The sequence below is a fragment of the Rosa chinensis genome, chromosome 3 (genome assembly GCF_002994745.2).
Source record: "Rosa chinensis cultivar Old Blush chromosome 3, RchiOBHm-V2, whole genome shotgun sequence".
NCBI classification, from domain to species: Eukaryota; Viridiplantae; Streptophyta; class Magnoliopsida; order Rosales; family Rosaceae; genus Rosa; species Rosa chinensis.
In genome coordinates, this window is record NC_037090.1 from 21,855,638 (window position 1) to 21,874,739 (window position 19,102).

General features: G+C 44.7%; 1 protein-coding gene across 1 annotated transcript; it reads right to left on the reverse strand.

Annotated features, from left to right (window-relative positions):
- Positions 1-15,955: 15,955 nt before the first annotated feature.
- On the reverse strand, positions 15,956-17,279 carry LOC112194291. The gene is made up of 4 exons (XM_040516999.1): positions 17,223-17,279; positions 16,808-17,140; positions 16,436-16,642; positions 15,956-16,356 (listed from the first exon to the last, which is right to left on the reverse strand). The coding sequence occupies exons 1-4, from the start codon at positions 17,277-17,279 to the stop codon at positions 16,138-16,140; spliced, it is 816 nt and encodes a 271-aa protein (XP_040372933.1). The 3' UTR covers positions 15,956-16,137.
- Positions 17,280-19,102: the final 1,823 nt, after the last annotated feature.

The following is a 19,102-nucleotide window of genomic DNA, read 5'->3' on the forward strand; positions in this document are numbered from 1 at the left end:
AGAACCTTTAGAATGTTTATATGATGAAATATCCTTATTATAATTTTTTGGAATATGTAAAGTATGATCATAATTTTGTTCATCATATAAACATTCTAAAGGTTCTGTTACAAAAAGTTTCGCCATTAATATTTCATAGATGGTACCTAAAACCGGTTCTCTCTAGTGCTTAAGACCGATTCCCAGAAAGCTTGACAACCACCATTTGGTTTATACGGCTATATATATATATATATATATATATATATATATATATATATGCGGATATCCGCACCTAAGCGAAAGGTGAGGATTTCCAGTTTTTCCCCACTTTCCGATCATATTTTCACATCTTAACCGTTCGGTTTTTAGATCTTAATGTATAGATCACTTCTGCAAATTTTCAGCCAATTCGGTGATCGTTAAGGTATCAAAAACTGCAATTTACCATTATAAACACGAACGGTTCCAGTTCGACAGATTCGGTTCGTTCGTGTAAATTGCAGTTTTGGATGCCTTAACGATCATCAAATTGGCTGAAATTTTGTAGAGATGATCTATACATTAGGATCTAAAAACTGAACGGTAAAGATGTGAAAATATGATCGGAAAGTGGGTAAAAATGGGAAATCCGTATGTTTTGCTTAAGTGCGGATATCCGCACCTATATATATACACACACACACTAGCATTTTTTCCACCCAAGTTATTCATTTTTTTTTCAGAAAATAAAAAAGAAAAAAGTTGGTTATTGCAGACAAAAGAAAGTGGGAGAGAGAAAAGTGGGTTGTGGATACTTTTTTTGCAATTTTTTTTTAATAAAAATACATTTTGTAAATGTCTTAATTATCGTTGTGATTTAATTAATTCTCAAAGTGTTTTAGAGAAACGGGAATTGAGAGAAAATTGATGTGTGTTCTCATTGATAATAGGGGCCTCTTTATATAGAGGATTACAATGCATAGAATCTGAATTGTACAAGGAAAGGTAATCATACAATGAATGGATATCTCTAAGTTATTCTCTGAGATTCTCTCTAATTAAAACCCTATTACCTCTAGGTCAAGTAACCTAGAGTTTGGGCCAAACATACAAATAGAGATTTATTTGAACACTCCTCCTTGTGTCGCCCAAACGCGGTGCCTAGCTAAAAACCTTGCCGAGTAACAAAAACCCAGTGGGACAAAAATAACCTCTGTCAAAGGGGAAAAAGAGCACAACACACCGTTCACGTTTCGAGACCATACATGTAGACATCTCCCCCTGATGACTACGGTCATGGGAGTTCGGATAACTTCAGTAAACGATGCTACCAACATGTTTCTCGAAAGTGGAATTTAGGCAATGACTTAGTGAGCAAGTCTGCCACACTGTCCTCAAATTGAACATAGTTCACTTTAATCTTGAGGAGAGTCTGCTGTTGCTGATTATGCTTGGTGTTGTCGCTTTTGATGTAGCATTGCTTCATTTGTTCAAAACAAGCAACATTATCCTAAATGCTTGTAGGCTCATCTGTGGTAGACTTCAAATTACAACTGTTCGAACATGCGTAACTATGGATCCAATCCATAAACATTCATGAACCACTTCGTGAAGAGTAATGATCTCTTCATTGTTCGAAGATATAGCGACTAGGGTCTATTCTGTAGACCTCCAAGATATCACGGTCTTTACCCATGGTGAACACTTAACCATTTTGGGAATGACCTTTGTGTGGGTCAGAGAGATACTTAACATCAGCAAAATCTTCCAAAACACTTATATCCTTTTGGGGTGGGGATAGAGAACACAGGCCAGCGTTGGCGATGTTTCTGGTGTGTGATGGGTCCGAATCCATCATCTCTCTGTAGGGATAGAACAAGCCCATATCAATCATACATCTCAAGTACCGAAGGATATCTTTTACACCAATCCAATGGAGTCGCGTTGGTGCAAAGCTATATCTAGCTAACAAGTTCACAACATATGAGATGTCCGGTCTTGTGCATTGGGGTAAGTCCAATAATGCGCCTATTGTACTCATATAAGACACTTCTGCCTCTAGCACATCTTCGTCATCATCCTTAAGACGAAGAGGATCATTTTTAGGATCAAGACTACGAATGATCATGGGGGTGCTTAGAGGCTTGACCTTGTCAAAATGCCTAAGCATCTATTAACTCGATGCTCAAGTTCCAAACTGAGACATAATCGTGTTCTCCCAAAATCCTCCATCTCAAACTGGGATTTCAAGTGTTCAACGGTTTCCCTTAACTCTTTAAGGGCTTCCAATGAAGATTATGTCCAACATGAACCGCGATAGAATCCGAAAATTGTTATGGAAATGCGTGGGCATATCCCTTCCCAATCAAGTAGTCATCTTAGTGAGCGTTTCAACCTTATTGTAAACTTGCTCCGTGGTCTAGAGCCACTTGACTTGGGTAAATGAAGTTCACCACGAACCTTCATGTATATTCCGTATCTAGATCCCCATAGAGATACGTAGTGACCACATTTGTAAGCTGCATAATTAATTATTCCAAAACTACCAAACTGACAGGGTAGTGGAGTGCAATGACATCCATTACGAGAGAATATGTCTCATCGTAGTAGATTTCAGGGCTTTTTGTGAGAAGCCTTGCACCATAGACATAGTAGATTTCAGGACTTTTTGTGAGAAGCCTTGCACCATAATGCGAGATTACCATCTCTTTTTCTCATCACGCTTTCTAATGAAGACCCATTAGTCAATAGGTTTTATGTTAGGAGGTGTTGGCATCACTGGCTCAAAAACCTTCCTCTTCACTAGAGAATCCATCTTAACCTAGATCACATCTTTCCATTTAGGCTAAATTTCTCTACGTTGGCATTCATTCATCACTACAAAAAATAATTGCAACAGCCACGGCGCCCTGCCGTCGCAAAAAGCTGTTTTGCCATGGCGAAAAAGCATTTGCAACGGCTCTGCTACTGCAAAGCTTCTGACGCCGTTGGTGGCGTCGCCAATATTTTTAGCCACGGAAAAATGCCGTCGCATACCACTTTTGCGACGGCAAAGAGCTTTGCGACACTTAGTCTGCTACGGTTTCATGCTACCCCTAATGCCGTCGCCATTGCAAAATATACTACGGCAAATTTCCTTCGCAGCATAATTAATATTAAGATAATTATATTACTTCCAGCCAAAATTTGTTTCCTACCAAATTTTTTTCCCGCCAATTTTTTTTGCTGCCAAACTAATTTACTTCCCACCAATTTTTCAATAGCAAATTTTGCTACTGTCTCATTGCCGTAGCTTCGGTGTGGTGTTATATAGAAATATATTCTTGGCTACGGCAATTCACCGATGCTAGTAGCCAACCAGTAATTTTTTTTTTAACAAAACCTGTAATTTTGCAATATCCAAAAATGGGATAAAAATATCAATACACAACACATATTGTTCATTAACTCATCTATTTCATTGCAATGTAATTAAGTTGTTGCACTGTTAGAATAGGTAATTAGAAGAAGTACAAATTTAGTTATGTCCAAAACCAAGTTCCTAATGAAGACAACCAAGAGTAACACTTAACAAAAATATGCAATAACATATTGAAACTCAGCCCATTGCTCTATCACTGCTTGAATCTGGATTCCCTTCTTCTCCTACAGACTCCCTCTGAATTTCATGGTCACTAGTTGCATCTGGAACCTAAGACATAAAAAAAAAAACAAAAAAAAACTAGATATATCATGAATGGCTTTGCATATCACCCTTTTTCAATGTCACACCATAACCCAATTCCAATAACCAAACATGCAGATTCGCAGGTTGCATCATTTTTTATAATCATATTACAAAGAGAATATGGCAGTATGAGAGGAAATTTCAAACCAAGTGTTAGTACGTAATGCAGCTTCAAGTTGACTGGTACAGTGAAGGTAATGCAGTACTAATTAGTAAGAAAAATATAGAATGTAATGCAGCAACACCATATAAAGTTAAAGTACATAGAAACATCTATTGCATTAAGGATTTGATTACTCACGTCACAGAACACAAATGGCTAAAGAGTGATCTCTTTCTCTTCTAATTCACAATCATATATGAACTAAGATCACAAAACACAAGTATCTAAAACAATAAGTGTACATACTGGGGAGTCTCAACTATGTTTGGCACTATCGGCTGGGCCCCATCGGTACTCCCAGGTACTATGCCATGGGCCGGGTTCACGACCCACCATGGAGGGCCTCACATGGGATGCCACCCCGGACACCCAGGGCCCGGGGCAAGGCCAGCACAACCCATCTATACACAACAAGAGGGCTGATATGACATCAGAAGAACCTGTGTCCCACATCGAGGATAGGGGAGACTCCTTTCCTATACTCGAATATAAAGACATTAGCACAACCACCTTCAACAGGTAATAACTCCCTTATCCACAATTTAATCTCTACACATCTATTAGTTTCTCACTCAGGCATTGGAGAGGTATAAACCGTCCGGTACAGTTTATCCCTCTAGCGTTGTGTTCTTGATACAGGATTTAGGAGTTGGATCGGTACCCCAGACGGTATAGCATTCTGTGTGAGGTACCCGGAGAAAGCCACCAGAAACATTGGCGCACCAGATAGGGGGAGGATACGGTCATGAATGAGCCAGAAGTGACAGGAGAGGGTAGAAGTGTTGCCCGGGCACTGATATTCTCTCCGGGAACTTCGTTAGTAGAAGCGCCAAGTGTTCAGGGAGAAATGCATGGTCTAGGATCCTTGGACCCGATAGTCCCGGGTCAGGTGACTCCGGTATCGGAGTTGGAGTCTATGCGAGTCGAGATTGCAGCCTTCAAGGAACAATCCAGGATCGATCGGGAACAACAGAGTACCGATAGGGAAACAAACCGCCTTACGCAACAGAGAATGCAGGATTTGGAAGATGAAAACACAGCGCTGGCCCGAGCACTGGACAAGAGGCACCAGCACAACGAGGCACTCACCCAGGCCCTAGCTAGAGCATCCCAGCTAGCAGCAGGCGTGAACGCTGCCCCGATAACAGGAGACACCAGCACCGCCCCAACACTTCCTACGGAGGGCAGTCAACGGATAATCCAGATACCGGTTGACTTATTCCCGGAAAACTTGAGGCATCTGCCACCACCACCGTTACCACAGCCAGTTCATAATATCCCACCGGTAACCGACACAAACACTGCATTACTTGTGCAAATGAGCAACTCTATACATGCCCTGCAGGCAAGGGTACATGCCACAGAAAATAGAGACACCTGGAGAGCTATGACCACTTACGAGGACCGCCTGGGCCCTTTCACCCAACAGGTTAGAGGAGCCATTCGAGCGAATACATCGAAACCACTGAAGATTGACTATACGGGAGTTGGAGACCCCTACCAGCATCTACAGGCTTTCCGATCGCAAACAAGCGCCAAGGGATATACGGACGAAGTGTGTTGTAATATGTTCCAGGAGACCTTGTCAGGGGAGGCTTTGAGTTGGTTCTATGAACTGCCGGTCGGTTCTGTAGGGAATTTTAAGGAGTTAGTTGACAAATTTTTCGCTCGATTCATCTTACGCACTGATGGGATACACACACCAAAGGGCCTGTTAAAAGTCTAGCAGGGAGAAGATGAAACTCTGAAGTCTTTTGTAAATCGATGGCAGGCGGCCACCGCTAAGTGCCTGGACCTTAATAAGGAACTGGCTGAGCTGGCTTTCAGGAGGGGCTTAAGGCATGGAGAATTTCTCTATGGGATCAACCATAATCCTCCAGCTAATTACGACGAGCTGATGGCCATTGCCATCAGACACGCCCAGGCCAAATTCGAAACATACGGGGACACCCCCAGACCAGAGCTAAGATTATCCGCACCGGCCTCGACGGTCAGGGATGAGCCACGAAAGAGGGAGTGGGTCCATAGTCATGATAGGTCACCCCATACCTCGAACAAAAGAAGCAAGGAGTTCTCGTCCAAGTACGGGACCACTCACCCCCACCAGGAATCGAGGGTACAGCAGGCCTCGCGGACACTACCACCACCCCGGTATGAAGTATTCACGATCCTCAACGCTTCATAAGACACTATTTGGAACGAAAACAGAGGTGAGATACCGGGACCACCCCCAAGGAAGTTCCCGAAAAGTAAACTTACCCAGCAGGATACCGGAAAATTCTGCACTTATCATGAGGATGCCGGACACAATACCAATCTCTGCGTTGCTTTGAAAAATACAATCGAGTCCCTCATCCAGAGGGGCAAACTTCAACAATACCTACCTGCTAAGGAGATAGGAGCTGTAGACTTATACGGCCAGATCTTCACGATCCACGGTGGGGGCCCGAAAGAGTTGCCTCCCCAGGGGAAGAAATGAAATTCTAGTTTCGACCGTCCGGAAGTTTTCAACTTCCACAAGGCCCCGCAGCAAGACGGTGGCACCAGGTGGACATCGGTGACATTCCTGCAGGAGGAGGAAGTTGATCTGAAGATGCCCCATGATGATCCCTTCCTAATCACACTCCAAATGGACCACTATATAATGTCCCGGGTGCTCGTGGACACCGGGGCCTCAGTTAACGTATTATTTCGCGATGCATACAAAGCTTTGAACAGAGGAAGAACCAAGCTGTCACAAGATAATGAGCCCCTCATTAGTTTTTCAGGAGATATCGTCCAACCACTCGGATCAGATTACCTATCGATCACGATAGGCGAAAGTCCAAATTGTTCAACCATCAAAACAAAGTTCATCGTAGTGGACTGCGTCTCGTCCTATAATGCTATCCTAGGCTGGCCGGCACTCTGGCGTCTGAAAACGTTCATAGCAGGTCACATGCTAATGATGAAAGTGCCGACCCCGGCCGGCACTGCTACGATCCGGGGTGATCAGGCCGCCGCGAGGAAATGCTATTCTCTAACTGTATCTCGCGGTAAGGGAAAGTCTGAAATGTTGCACGTAGCTACGAACCCTCTAATGGATAGGTACGAGGATCCCAGAGATGATACCGGTTCAGACGAAGAACGGCTCAGTGCCGTAGAAGACATTGAAGAGGTGGTGCTATCAGAGCAGTTCCCGGACAGGACTGTTAGGATAGGTACTAGGCTGTCTCCGGTTGTTAGGGAAGGGTTGATCTCGTTTCTCCGTTCCAACACATCCGCATTCGCCTGGTCGTATGAGGACATGCCGGTATACCAATGGAGATAGCCACGCACAATCTTAGTATTGTTCCTTACTCGACACCGGTAAGACAAAAAAGAAGGGCCTTCAGACACGATAAGTACCGGGCTATCCAGGTTGAAGTAAAGAAGTTGATAGCCATCAACTTTGTCAGGGAAGTAACATACCCCCGGTGGTTGGCCAACGTGGTCATGGTACCAAAGAAATCTCCAGGATCATGGCGCATGTGTGTGGACTACACGAACCTCAACCGAGCGTGCCCCAAGGATAGCTTCCCGCTCTCTCGAATTGACCAATTAATCGACTCCACTGCTGGGTACCGGTTACTCAGTTTCATGGATGTGTTCAGTGGATACAACCAAATTCGAATGAACCCAGCAGACGAGGAGCACACTGCCTTTACCACAGACAAAGATCTTTATTGCTACCAAGTCATGCCTTTTGGGTTAAAGAATGCAGGTGCCACTTATCAGCGACTAGTCAACTCCATGTTTGAGGAAGTTATCGGTACTATCATGGAGGTATACGTAGACGACATGCTGGTAAAAAGTTTAACTTCGGAGGATCATGTAACCAACTTATCGATCGTTTTCACCATCATATTGTGCAATGGTATGCGGCTTAACCCACAGAAGTGCATCTTCGGGGTCGAGGTAGGAAAATTTCTTGGGTACATCATTAGCCACAGGGGAATTGAGGCCAATCCGGAGAAGGTACAGGCCATATTAGACATGGTATCCCCAACCTACAGGAACGAGGTCCAATCTCTTACTGGCAAGGTCGCCGCCCTGTCAAGGTTCATCTCCAGGCTGACGGACAAATGTACTCCTTTTTTCAAATTGCTAAAAACCCAGCACGTCGAGGTAATATCCTAGACAACAGAGCACGAGGCTGCTTTTCTTGGCCTGAAGGCATACTTGTCAGAGGTACCTCTACTCTACAAACCTGTTCCAGGAGAAATGCTCTACGTATATCTGGCGGCATCATCAACAGCTGTGAGCTCAGTTCTGATTAGGAAGGACTCCGATTGCGAGTACCCTGTGTACTATGCTGGGAAAGGTTACACTGGTGCAGAATCCAGGTACCCGGACATTGAAAAAGTGGCACTAGCTCTCCTGGTATTAGCCCGGAAGCTCAGACATTACTTCCAAGCACACTCAATCACTGTTTACACTAATCACCCATTGAGGCAGGTTTTGCAGAAACCAGAGACATCGGGCCGGTTAATTAAATGGGCCATTGAGCTTGGGGAGTTCGATATCAAGTACCAGCCCCGGACAGCTATTAAGGGCCAGGCAGCAGCAGATTTTATTTTCGAGTCAATTCCCTCCCATAACCCATCCCTGGAATCACCTGAACCGCTAACCCCAGTTCCACCTCCCCCAGGCACTTGGCGATTATACGTTGATGGAGCGTCTAACAAGAAAACCAGTGGAGCCGGTATCCTGCTAATTAGCCCGGACGATCAAGTATACGAATACGCCCTCAAATTTGCCTTCAAAGCATCCAACAATGCCGCAGAGTACTAGACACTCATAGCAGGTCTGCAGATCGCCCGGGAACTGGGGGTACAACACCTTAGTATCTTCAGTGATTCTCAGTTAGTCGTAAAACAGGTCAGCGGTAACTTCGAGGCAAAGGAGCCCCACATGTCCTCCTACAAGGCCTTGGCCCGGGCATTAGTTCAGAGGTTCACCTCCTACATTTTTACCCAAATACCGAGGGCAGAAAACGACAAGGCAGACGCCCTTGCAAAGCTCGCATCAACTTCTCCAAGCCCTACATATGGGGCCACTAAGGTCGAAATACTCGCTGGACCTAGCACTTCTAAGACAGTGTCAGAAATATTTGCGGTGGATCACACAGCTTCATGGATGGACCCAATTTTGAAATACATGGTCGACGACCTAGCACCGGATGATATGGTCAAGGCCAGAAGACTACAGCTAAGGTCAGCTCGATACACGATCATGAATGGCAAACTGTACAGAAGAGGGCATTGCTTTCCCAACCTAAAGTGTGTAACACCGGAGGAAGGTCACAAAATAATGAAGGACATTCACGCTGGTGTATGCGGTAACCATGCCGGAGCCCGATCCCTTGCACACAAGACCCTAAGGGCAGGATATTTCTGGCCAACCATGTCGGCCCTGGCCCAAACAATATCCAGTTCGTGCCACAAATGCCAAATGTATGCAAATATCCCAAGGGCACCGCCCATCGCCCTGTCCATCATTCTTGCACCATGGCCGTTCTGTCAGTAGGGTTTGGACTTGATTGGTAAACTTCCCACAGCAGTGGGACAGTTCAAATACGCCATCGTTGCCGTGGACTACCAAACAAAGTGGGTAGAGGCAGAACCTCTCGTCGCCATCACCACGGAAAAGGTCAAAAGCTTCCTATGGAAGAACATCTACTGCAGGTTTGGAGTCCCGGATACCATAGTCACGGACAATGGTACCCAGTTTGACAATGATGAGTTGAGGGCTTACACACAGAACCTGGGCACTAAGATTCTCTATGCTTCCCCGGCTCACCCCCAGACTAACGGTCAGGTCGAAGCTGTCAACAAGATAATTAAGAAAATACTGAAAAAGAAGCTTGACGAAGCCAAGGGTCTTTGGGCTGCTAAACTCTTGGAGGTGTTGTGGGCTATTAGGACCACGGCAACGGAGGCCGCCGGAGAGACCCCTTTCTGCATGGCTTTTGGATCAGACGCAGTACTACCTATTGAAACACAAATCCAGAGTCCCCGGATCGAATACTTCGATGCGGGTACCAACTCAGAAGGCCTACACCTCGATGCTGATTTACTCGAGGAACGAAGAGATGTGGCACACATGCATAACTTGGCAAACAAGCGAAGGATAGCTCGTTACTACGATGCCAAGGTACAGTCTCGGACATTAAAGTTAGGGGATTGGGTCATGAAGCAAGTCTACCCAGAGCCCCGGGGACCGGATCCATCCTGGACAGGCCCTTACGAGATCATTGAAGAGGTAGGCCCTGCAACCTTTTTCATCCGGGACATGAACGGGGTCGTTTCCAGGCATTCATGGAATACCCAGCGCCTGCGGTACTATTGCAAGTAGCTCCGGGAGCATGTTGTCCTAGCTTTTGCTTTTTGAACATACAGCTATGGCAAGCTACCCATCGGGTACTCATTCTGTATTTAACCACCATATGGTATTTGAATGGAAAAATGAATTATTCAGACCATTTCTAGCATTTTTTTACCTACCCCAGACATAGCTATTGTCAGTTACTCTATTCCAGTAATAAGTGATGCAAACAAATGCTCAAGGTACGAAATCCTAGAAATTTTAATTCCTTTCCAATTCCCATTCAAAATCAAGAAGTTTCCATTCACAAAAAGCCTGGACTACCAGACAAAATTGGACAATTGTTCAAACGGATAAAATTTCAAAAAAAAAAAAAAAAAAATTTATTTACAACTGCTCGCCACCGGTACTCTGGGACCCACCGGCACTAGACTTGACCGCCGCCTCCTGATCTTTCTTCTTTTTCTCCAGGAGACCCCGCCAGAATTTAGCGTCATCCAAGTATCCGGCCGCCACCCACTCCTTAAACTTCATGATGACAGCCTTATCTTGGGCAGCAGTTAGCATAGCGATGAGCTCTTTGGAGGACTTGTACCCCTCCAAGGACTCGTGCCTCTCCGCGGGAAGGCGATCCTCCAGGTGGTCTGCCTTCTCCTTCCATGACACGGCAGACTCTGCAGCTTTTTTCTCAGAGTCCCGAGCGTTTTTCACCTCTTCCCGCGCCTCAGAGAGTTCACCCTCAAGCTCCGCGATCCGCTGCTTAGCCGCGACCATCTCAGCCTTCAATGAGTCACGGTCCTTTTCCAGCTTGGCCTTCTCGCCATGAAGATACTTCACCTGCTCGGAGAGATTGCTAACCTCCTCCTTCAGATGAGTATCTTCCTCGCTGGCGTCAATCGCGTACACATTGAAGAGTGCCTGCAAATACACCGATTAAAATGTATATAACAATAAAAATCCATTGCAGAGAATGAAACAAGACGTACCCGCATCATGGATTCCCGGGCAAGACGGCGATTATCTTGGGGCGTATTGTCCTTGGCCCGCACCCGGTCGAGGTCAATGTCCTTCAGGTCACCAAGCATGGACCGCACGAACTTTTCATCGGCAACCCCGTACTCACTCAACAGCTGCTTGATGGGCTTCTTGGGGATTACCGGAATGGTAGGAGACAATAAGCCAAGCGAAGGCGACGACTCTGGTCCCGGGTGATCTTTCTTCTGCCTCTTCGCACAGAAACCCTGAACATCCCGGCCAGTATACGTCACCTCCTGCTTATCACTTCGATGCCGGTGCCTATGGGATCTCTTCTTCTCACCAGGAAGCAATGACTCATCGCTCCCAGTGGAACTAGAGGAAATAGGCACGGGGGCCGGTACCTTTCCCGTCCCGGTATCATCTATCGTGATAACGTCTGCCAAAGAGGGATGCACAACGTGGGTCACGGGAGCGTCAGGATCAGGTTCACCATATCCCTCATCGGTGATCTCCAGTAGGGTCTCTTCAACGGACCGACTTGTACCTTTCGACCCTAGGTCGACATCGATGTGAAGGGCGTCTTCCCCCTGGCCCATCAACATATCCATCAACTGGGCATCATCCATTCTGTCCTCCTCTTTGCCTTTCTGGGGTTTCCTCTTCGGCGCTTTCACTGCAATCAGTTCCAAGATTAGTCGAAGGTAAAAAGGACGAGCGACACACAAAAAAAAAAACAATGTAATATTTTAAATCCTTACCGGGGAGCCACCCTAGCCGTAGCCTATAAAGTATAGAATGCCGGATGAATCTATAAGAGCTCCTCTCTTTCTCTGACCAAACGGCATATACCCGGGCTATCCTCTTCCTTTCTACTTCAGATAGAGTATAGGACTGGTCCCCGATAGCTTGGAAGGTACCGGTCAGTTGCCACTTCTTATTTTTAATTTGCCACCCCCCCCCCCCCCCCCAGCTAGGAATACTTTGTTCCTCCACCTTTTGCTCATCGAGGAAGGCATGTCGGTAACTAGTGGTTCGTAATCCCTAGCGGCAAATGTAACCGTACCCGCACAAGACAGCTTCCTTGAGTACAGTACCCGGTGTACCGCGCGGAATTCATTTATTGAGGGCCACCCTTGTTGGCACAAGTCCCACATGGCCATCATACTGTATATTTGACGAATGGCATTCGGGGTCAACTGCCCCGGTGACAGGTTCAGCATCCGCAACAGATACTGTAGGCACCGGGGCAGCGGTAGCGATAACCCTTGGTGGAACTGATTCTCGTGCAGCGCCACCCACCCCGGGGCAGGATTCGCGGCCATCTCTCCATCCCTGAGAGGCCTAAGCTCCACCGCGTCCGGTATTCCCCACTTCAGTCACATGTCGATTATCTCCTTAATCGTCATACTTCTCCCGGGTTCGTCGCACACGGTCCCATTCGCTAGTGTATACCTCGGCTTTAGTATGCCCTTGGGAATGGCCACGGTGACTACCGTGGCCTCCGCAGATCCACCCTCGCTCTCACCCTCGTCGGACTCTCCACTGCTCTCCGAGAACACCCCAGTCGAGGATCCCGTGTTCTCTGCTAATTGATCTACTCGGCCTAAGTACCGATCGATATCCACTTCAGCTTGCCTGGCAGAAGACTGGTACGACGATCCCGTATCCCCACCCCTGGCTTCTGATTCCATCCTAACTACGGTACCGGGGACCTCAAATCTCGCTATATCTGGAACCAGAAGCACAAGGGTTAGCCTATCCAAAACCCAGAAATTCCCAGAAATTCAACCAAAACCCAGAAATTCCCAGAAATTCCCAGAAATTCAAGCAAAACCAAGACCATTTTGAAGCACGGATTACTCCCCACTTCAAAGCAAAACCCAGAGAATGGAACAAACCCAAAAATCTAAAACAAAAAGTTAACCACACACTAGTATTGTTCGTGTTCTGTCTTTATGCAAACAAGAGGACCAAACACAAACAGAAAACATCCATGGCAGAAGCAGAAACAATAGACATAGCAAAATCGTACAAGCAGAGCGAGAGATCTAACCTCTTCTTCGGCAGACGATCGATCTATCACTCCACAAGCACGCACACTTTTCCCTTGGCTCTCCCCTTTTTTCCCCGTTGCAAATCTTCGAAGTCTTCTGAATTTTTCACGAAAGTGAGGGAAAACAATCGGTTTCCCTCTTAAATTCAATCTCCAATGCATCAGGGCCGTCGAAACCGAAAAGCCCTCAACCATAGGATCGCTACACGTGTCCCACGCCTCCCTATTTCTCGAGCTTTGGCAGGCGAAAGGACGGGCATTTATTGCACAGCCCAGTCTGCTCCACGTGGCCGACATGCACCGCCTACCCCATCGGGTATCAGAGCCAGGTCCTTTCTCTACCCCATTGGGTACCGGAGGCTCAAAATTTTCTACCCCATCGGGTATCAGAGCCAAGTCCTCTCTCTACCCCATTGGGTACTGGAGGCTCAAAATTTTCTACCCCATCGGGTATCAGAGCAAAGTCCTTTCTCTACCCCATTTCTCAAAATTTTCTACCCCATCGGGTATCAGAGCCAAGTCCTCTCTCTACCCCATTGGGTACCGGAGGCTCAAAATTTTCTACCCCATCGGGTATCAGAGCCAAGTCCTCTCTCTACCCCATTGGGTACTGGAGGCTCAAAATTTTCTACCCCATCGGGTATCAGAGCCAAGTCCTCTCTCTACCCCATTGGGTACCGGAGGCTCAAAATTTTCTACCCCATCGAGTATCTGAGCCAAGTCCTCTCTCTACCCCATTGGGTACCGGAGGCTCAAAATTTTCTACCCCATCGGGTATCAGAGCCAAGTCCTCTCTCTACCCTATTGGTCCTCTCTCTACCCCATTGGGTACCGGAGGCTCAAAATTTTCTACCCCATAGGGTATCAGAGCCAAGTCCTCTCTCTACCCCATTGGGTACCGGAGGCTCAAAATTTTCTACCCCATCGAGTACCAGAGCCAAGTCCTCTCTCTACCCCATTGGGTACCGGAGGCTCCAAATTTTCTACCCCATCGGGTATCAGAGCCAGGTCCTCTCTCAACCCTCATCCTGTCCCAGGGCGTAGGTGGCTTTTACCTACAGCGTAGCCCGCTCAAGATTTCTCTTATGCGGGAACTTGGGGGACTACCTATAGGCACACTAGTGCCAAACCTAGAGACAATAATAAGTCCCCACCCAAGAAACATCTTGAACGGGAACTTGGGGGACTTGTACATACTGGGGAGTCTCAACTAAGTTTGGCACTATCGGCTGAGCCCCATCGGTACTCCCAGGTACTATGCCATGGGCCGGGTTCACGACCCACCATGGAGGGCCTCACATGGGATGCCACCCCGGACACCCAGGGCCCGGGGCAAGGCCAGCACATCCCATCTATACACAACAAGAGGGCTGATATGACATCAGAAGAACCTGTGTCCCACATCGAGGATAGGGGAGACTCCTTTCCTATACTCGAATATAAAGACATTAGCACAACCACCTTCAACAGGTAATAACTCCCTTATCCACAATTTAATCTCTACACATCTATTAGTTTCTCACTCAGGCATTGGAGAGGTATAAACCGTCCGGTACGGTTTATCCCTCTAACGTTGTGTTCTTGATACAGGATTTAGGAGTTGGATCAGTACCCCAGACGGTATAGCATTCTGTGTGAGGTACCCGGAGAAAGCCACCAGAAACAATAAGCTATAGAGTAACTTACTAATCCATAATCCTAAACAAATTTGCCGAGCAACCAAAGCAAAATGACATCAGATATAGCAGGCATTGTAAAGAAATAGCAAAATCGAGACCTAGAGAGATATCACAACCCAGCTCAGATCTGGAACCCAAAAATCAAGACCCATGCAATTCAAAATACATGAAGATTGGTCCTTTGAGGCATTTCATCGAACATATTATGTGCATTATTAAACAAAGATTAATATCCTGAATACCAGAAACAGAAGTAATTGAACGAAGCTGAACAAGCTATTGTGAAGCTCAATTATCAGTAAAATTGCAAAGACTTCTTGCTGAACATCAACTACAACGCGCTAAAAGTTACTCTTTTTGGTTTTCTGTGACTGAGTTGGTAATAATCGTGCACAGCAATTTTTGATTATGCAGATTTGTCAACAATCATGCACAGTAAGCTACAAAACCGACCACTAAAATGCATTCACATAGTAGAGCAAGTATTTAGACTACAACTCATTCAATCACACTAAACTTATATGCATTCACATGTATTCTGATTAAACGTAGCCTAAATGTGTTAAATCAAACTAAAGGCCTTCCCCAATCAAACTCACACATGGCATTTCCAATTTACCTGATATATTTTCGAAACTAAACAATTTGCAGAACTATAAATTGTGCACATCAAATAAGAGCTAAATATTCAAACAATTATTCTTGTGATGACAAACCTGTCCATTTTGATCTGTGCCTCTCTTCTCTTTGTTCTCCAAAAAATCAATTCGAGCTTGTAGCATATTAAGCTGATCCTGAAACTTTTTTGCCACAGATTCAGTTACTTTCTGTATTATATCATCAGTGGTTTCAGAGGAATTTGGTGCATGTAGGTAGACAAATCTTCTAGGCACGCCAGATCCATAGGTGCGACAATATCCATGGCCATCCTCTCCGATCAATTCATGAAATATACGGTCTTTGACAGCCTGAAGGTTCCTTTGGTCCTCAGGTTCTAATAAAAGTTGTTTTCCATATTCTTCCTCCATTCAAGTATAGAATTACCAGCTTGAAAATAACATATAAATTAGAAACTGAAACATTATCATACAATATACTAAAAATAAAGCTTACAATGACTTCAACTACTTCTGGTTTTGACTGGTCTCGTGCTTTTTTCCACACATTCATCTTAACAGTTTCTTCTCCATTTTGCTCCATCTATCGAATGCAAAATAATAGCAAACTGAATCTATATTCCAGTCCAAATTTCCACATTTTCATATTTCAATACAAGAACCAAATTTATAGATGAAATGGAAAAAAGAAGAAACTCATCTCCTACCGAAGAAACACATAAATGTAGAATGAAGTGGAATACCTCAAATCGTAATTGAGCAAAGTGTTTTCGACCAGTAGTATGAACTGGTCCACGAAGCTCCCTATTGATAGAATTTCTTCTTGCTATCATCTGCAACATCAATATCAAGGTTAAATGGTAGTGATTCTGGTATTCAATAATCTATTTATAAATATTGTGCCACTAATACCTTAGCTTCCTCACTACTCCAATAGGCAACTAGCTCACTCCATTGCTCTGTCACAATATTGGCAGGAACTTTTGAAAGAATATCTGGATCTTCTTTGTTTTTCTCAAAGAAGTTGAGTTTCGTTTTGCTTTTATGATCCTTCCACAGACTATTGCAACATCTCAAACATACAGTTTTATATCCTTCTGGAACATTCAGCAAATTATCCTACGAAACATTGATAGGTTAGGATTAGTCTATACTTGAAACTAGTACTTATGCTTCATAATTTTAAAACGAATCAGAACCAAAAACTAATTGCAAATACATGGAATCAAGTTTTTTTTTTCTTTCATTCTAGTGTTTACCAACAAATATAAATGACATATGTACCTTAACTTCTTTCCATATTCCATCTTTCACTTCAGCTCCAACTAGGGCTGGGCACGGTCCCAGACCGGCACAGGTTTTACAGGGACCGGGACCGGGACCGGGACCGGTAATTCCACTTCGGGCCGGTTTTGCAGTTGCACAAAACAGGGACCGGGATAAGCCCGGACCGGTAATTGTTTTATAGGGACCGGGACCGGAACTGGGACTGAAAATCTTACTTCGGGCCGGGACCGTAGTTGCATATAACAAGGACCGGGATAAACCCGGACCGGGACAAAACGGTCCGTTTTTCGGGTTTCCGGTTCCAGTCAACCTTTGCTGCTTGACCTGCTTCTGTTTAGAGAGTATAAAGAGTAATGCAATATGATTCTATGAACTAGCAACATTGCTGCAATGCTGAAAAAAAAAAAAAAACCAATAAACCATTATGCAAAGTGCAATCTGCACTAGCAGCAAGGTTGCAAATAACCATTCAAAGCAAGCAACCAACACAATTACACAGCAAGTTCACCAACACATATTGTCTTAACAACATAATAAATTAAAAATCAAAACAATGTTCAACAAGACAACAAGAGCAGTTTAAAAAGACATGCAGCTTCTCCATGCTATTGCTGCCATGTAGCTGCTCCTCCATTCCTCCATCTTCAAATTTTTTTCCCTACATAATTCAGTTTAAAAAGACATTGTATTACACATTTATACATTATATAGTTATATACACATTTATACTTTGCACCAATGCAACATCATAGAAACAAAAACCAAAAAAAGGCAGCAAGGCAATAAATTGATATACCTTTAGCTTTTCTTGGTGGCAGCAGCCCTTGTTTTGGTGGTTTTGCAGATTTTGAGGTCCCAGCAGTGGCACTTGTTGAAGGAGTTGCAGCTGCAGCTCTTTTGGAGACTTGTGCAGACTTTGAGCTTGAGGTTCCAGCTTTGGCAGTTGGTTCTTCTTCATCACTTTCAGCAGCTACTACTTTTCCCTTTGCTACATCTACAACAACTCAAGAAGTAATGACTGAGACACGTAAAAATTAAAAGTGTAAACTGCAAACACCTCACCTAAAGCAAGAAACTACAACAAAACTGCAAATGCAAACATTAACATATGTACCTCTCTCAATTTTTTCATAAAATTCAAGCACTTCTAGGCTTGGATAATACTCGATGTCAGATTGATCTCGTTTTTTGATCCAGTTTTGCAAGCAAATCAATGCTTCCACACTTTTAGGAGTTAATGAACTCCTAAAAGGGTCAATGACTCTCCCACCTGTGCTGAATGAGGACTCGGATGCAACTGTACTAACTTGGATTGCAAGTACATCCCTTGCAACAAGAGCAAGGTTTGGATATTTGCAGCCGTTTATCTTCCACCATTAAAGCAACTGCCAATCTTCATCTTTGGGATTCTCCATTGGATCTAATAGATACCTATCAACTTCACTCTCAACAACCACTTCGTCTGATTCAGCTAGGGCTCTTTGCCAACCTTCTAAGATCTCTGCCATTTTTCCGGACTTTTTCTTGCTATTCTCCTTGGCTTTGGACTTGGACTTGGAAGATGTGGCTGTTGCTTTTGTGCTGCTAGAAATGACGCAGCTTGTACCAGTGCTGCTTCTAGAAATTTTACTCTTTGAAGAGGCATTGGTTGATGATCTATAGAGATCAGTTAAGCATACTAACAGCTCCTTCACATCATTGGCCTTGGCTTTTGCTTCGATAGCATCAAACTGGAGGTGAGTTAGACATATGTGACTAATGTTTTTCAACTTGAACCTAGGATCCAAGACAAGGGCTACTAATAGCAGTTGGTTCATATCATCAACCGTTCCAAAATACTTCCTAAACTTTGCTCTCATCTTCACTGCCATCTCCATCATTAGCTTTTCAGTTTCACTTCCAAAACTCTCATCCGGAGGCATAAAGAGTGCATCAATCTTAGCCTCGATTGCTACAATGTCGTGAAAAGCTTTATGAGCAGTGGGGTGTTTGGTTGCACTAATTCTCATTGTCACATCGTAGAAAACCCTCAAGAACTTCACAAACAGTTCAGCTTTTTCCCAATCTGCAGCATCTGGTGGCCCGACTCTTTTTCTTGGTTGAACTGATTTTTTTTTTTAACTTGTATTTCACCCTCCTGTTCCTCTTCATCCTCTTCATCTTCATCAAAATAGTCTTTGTACTTATTGTCTTCTTCATCAGCCATCCGAGCAAAAGATGGCTTTACCTCCAAAGCTATGTCAAGCATCAAAATCCACATTCTTCTTTCTTCCCATCTTTTTCAATGTAGAG

Bases quoted from the DNA above. Each gene is read 5' to 3' on its own strand.
- LOC112194291 (XM_040516999.1), bottom strand. From the start codon at position 17,279: ATGGTTATTTGCAACCTTGCTGCTAGTGCAGATTGCACTTTGCATAAT. The intron at 17,141-17,222 runs GTTTTTTTTTTT...CTCTCTAAACAG, and splicing joins CTTTGCATAATGGTTTATTG to AAGCAGGTCAAGCAGCAAAG. The intron at 16,357-16,435 runs GTATTAGTGGCA...TTGATGTTGCAG, and splicing joins GGAGTAGTGAGGAAGCTAAG to ATGATAGCAAGAAGAAATTC.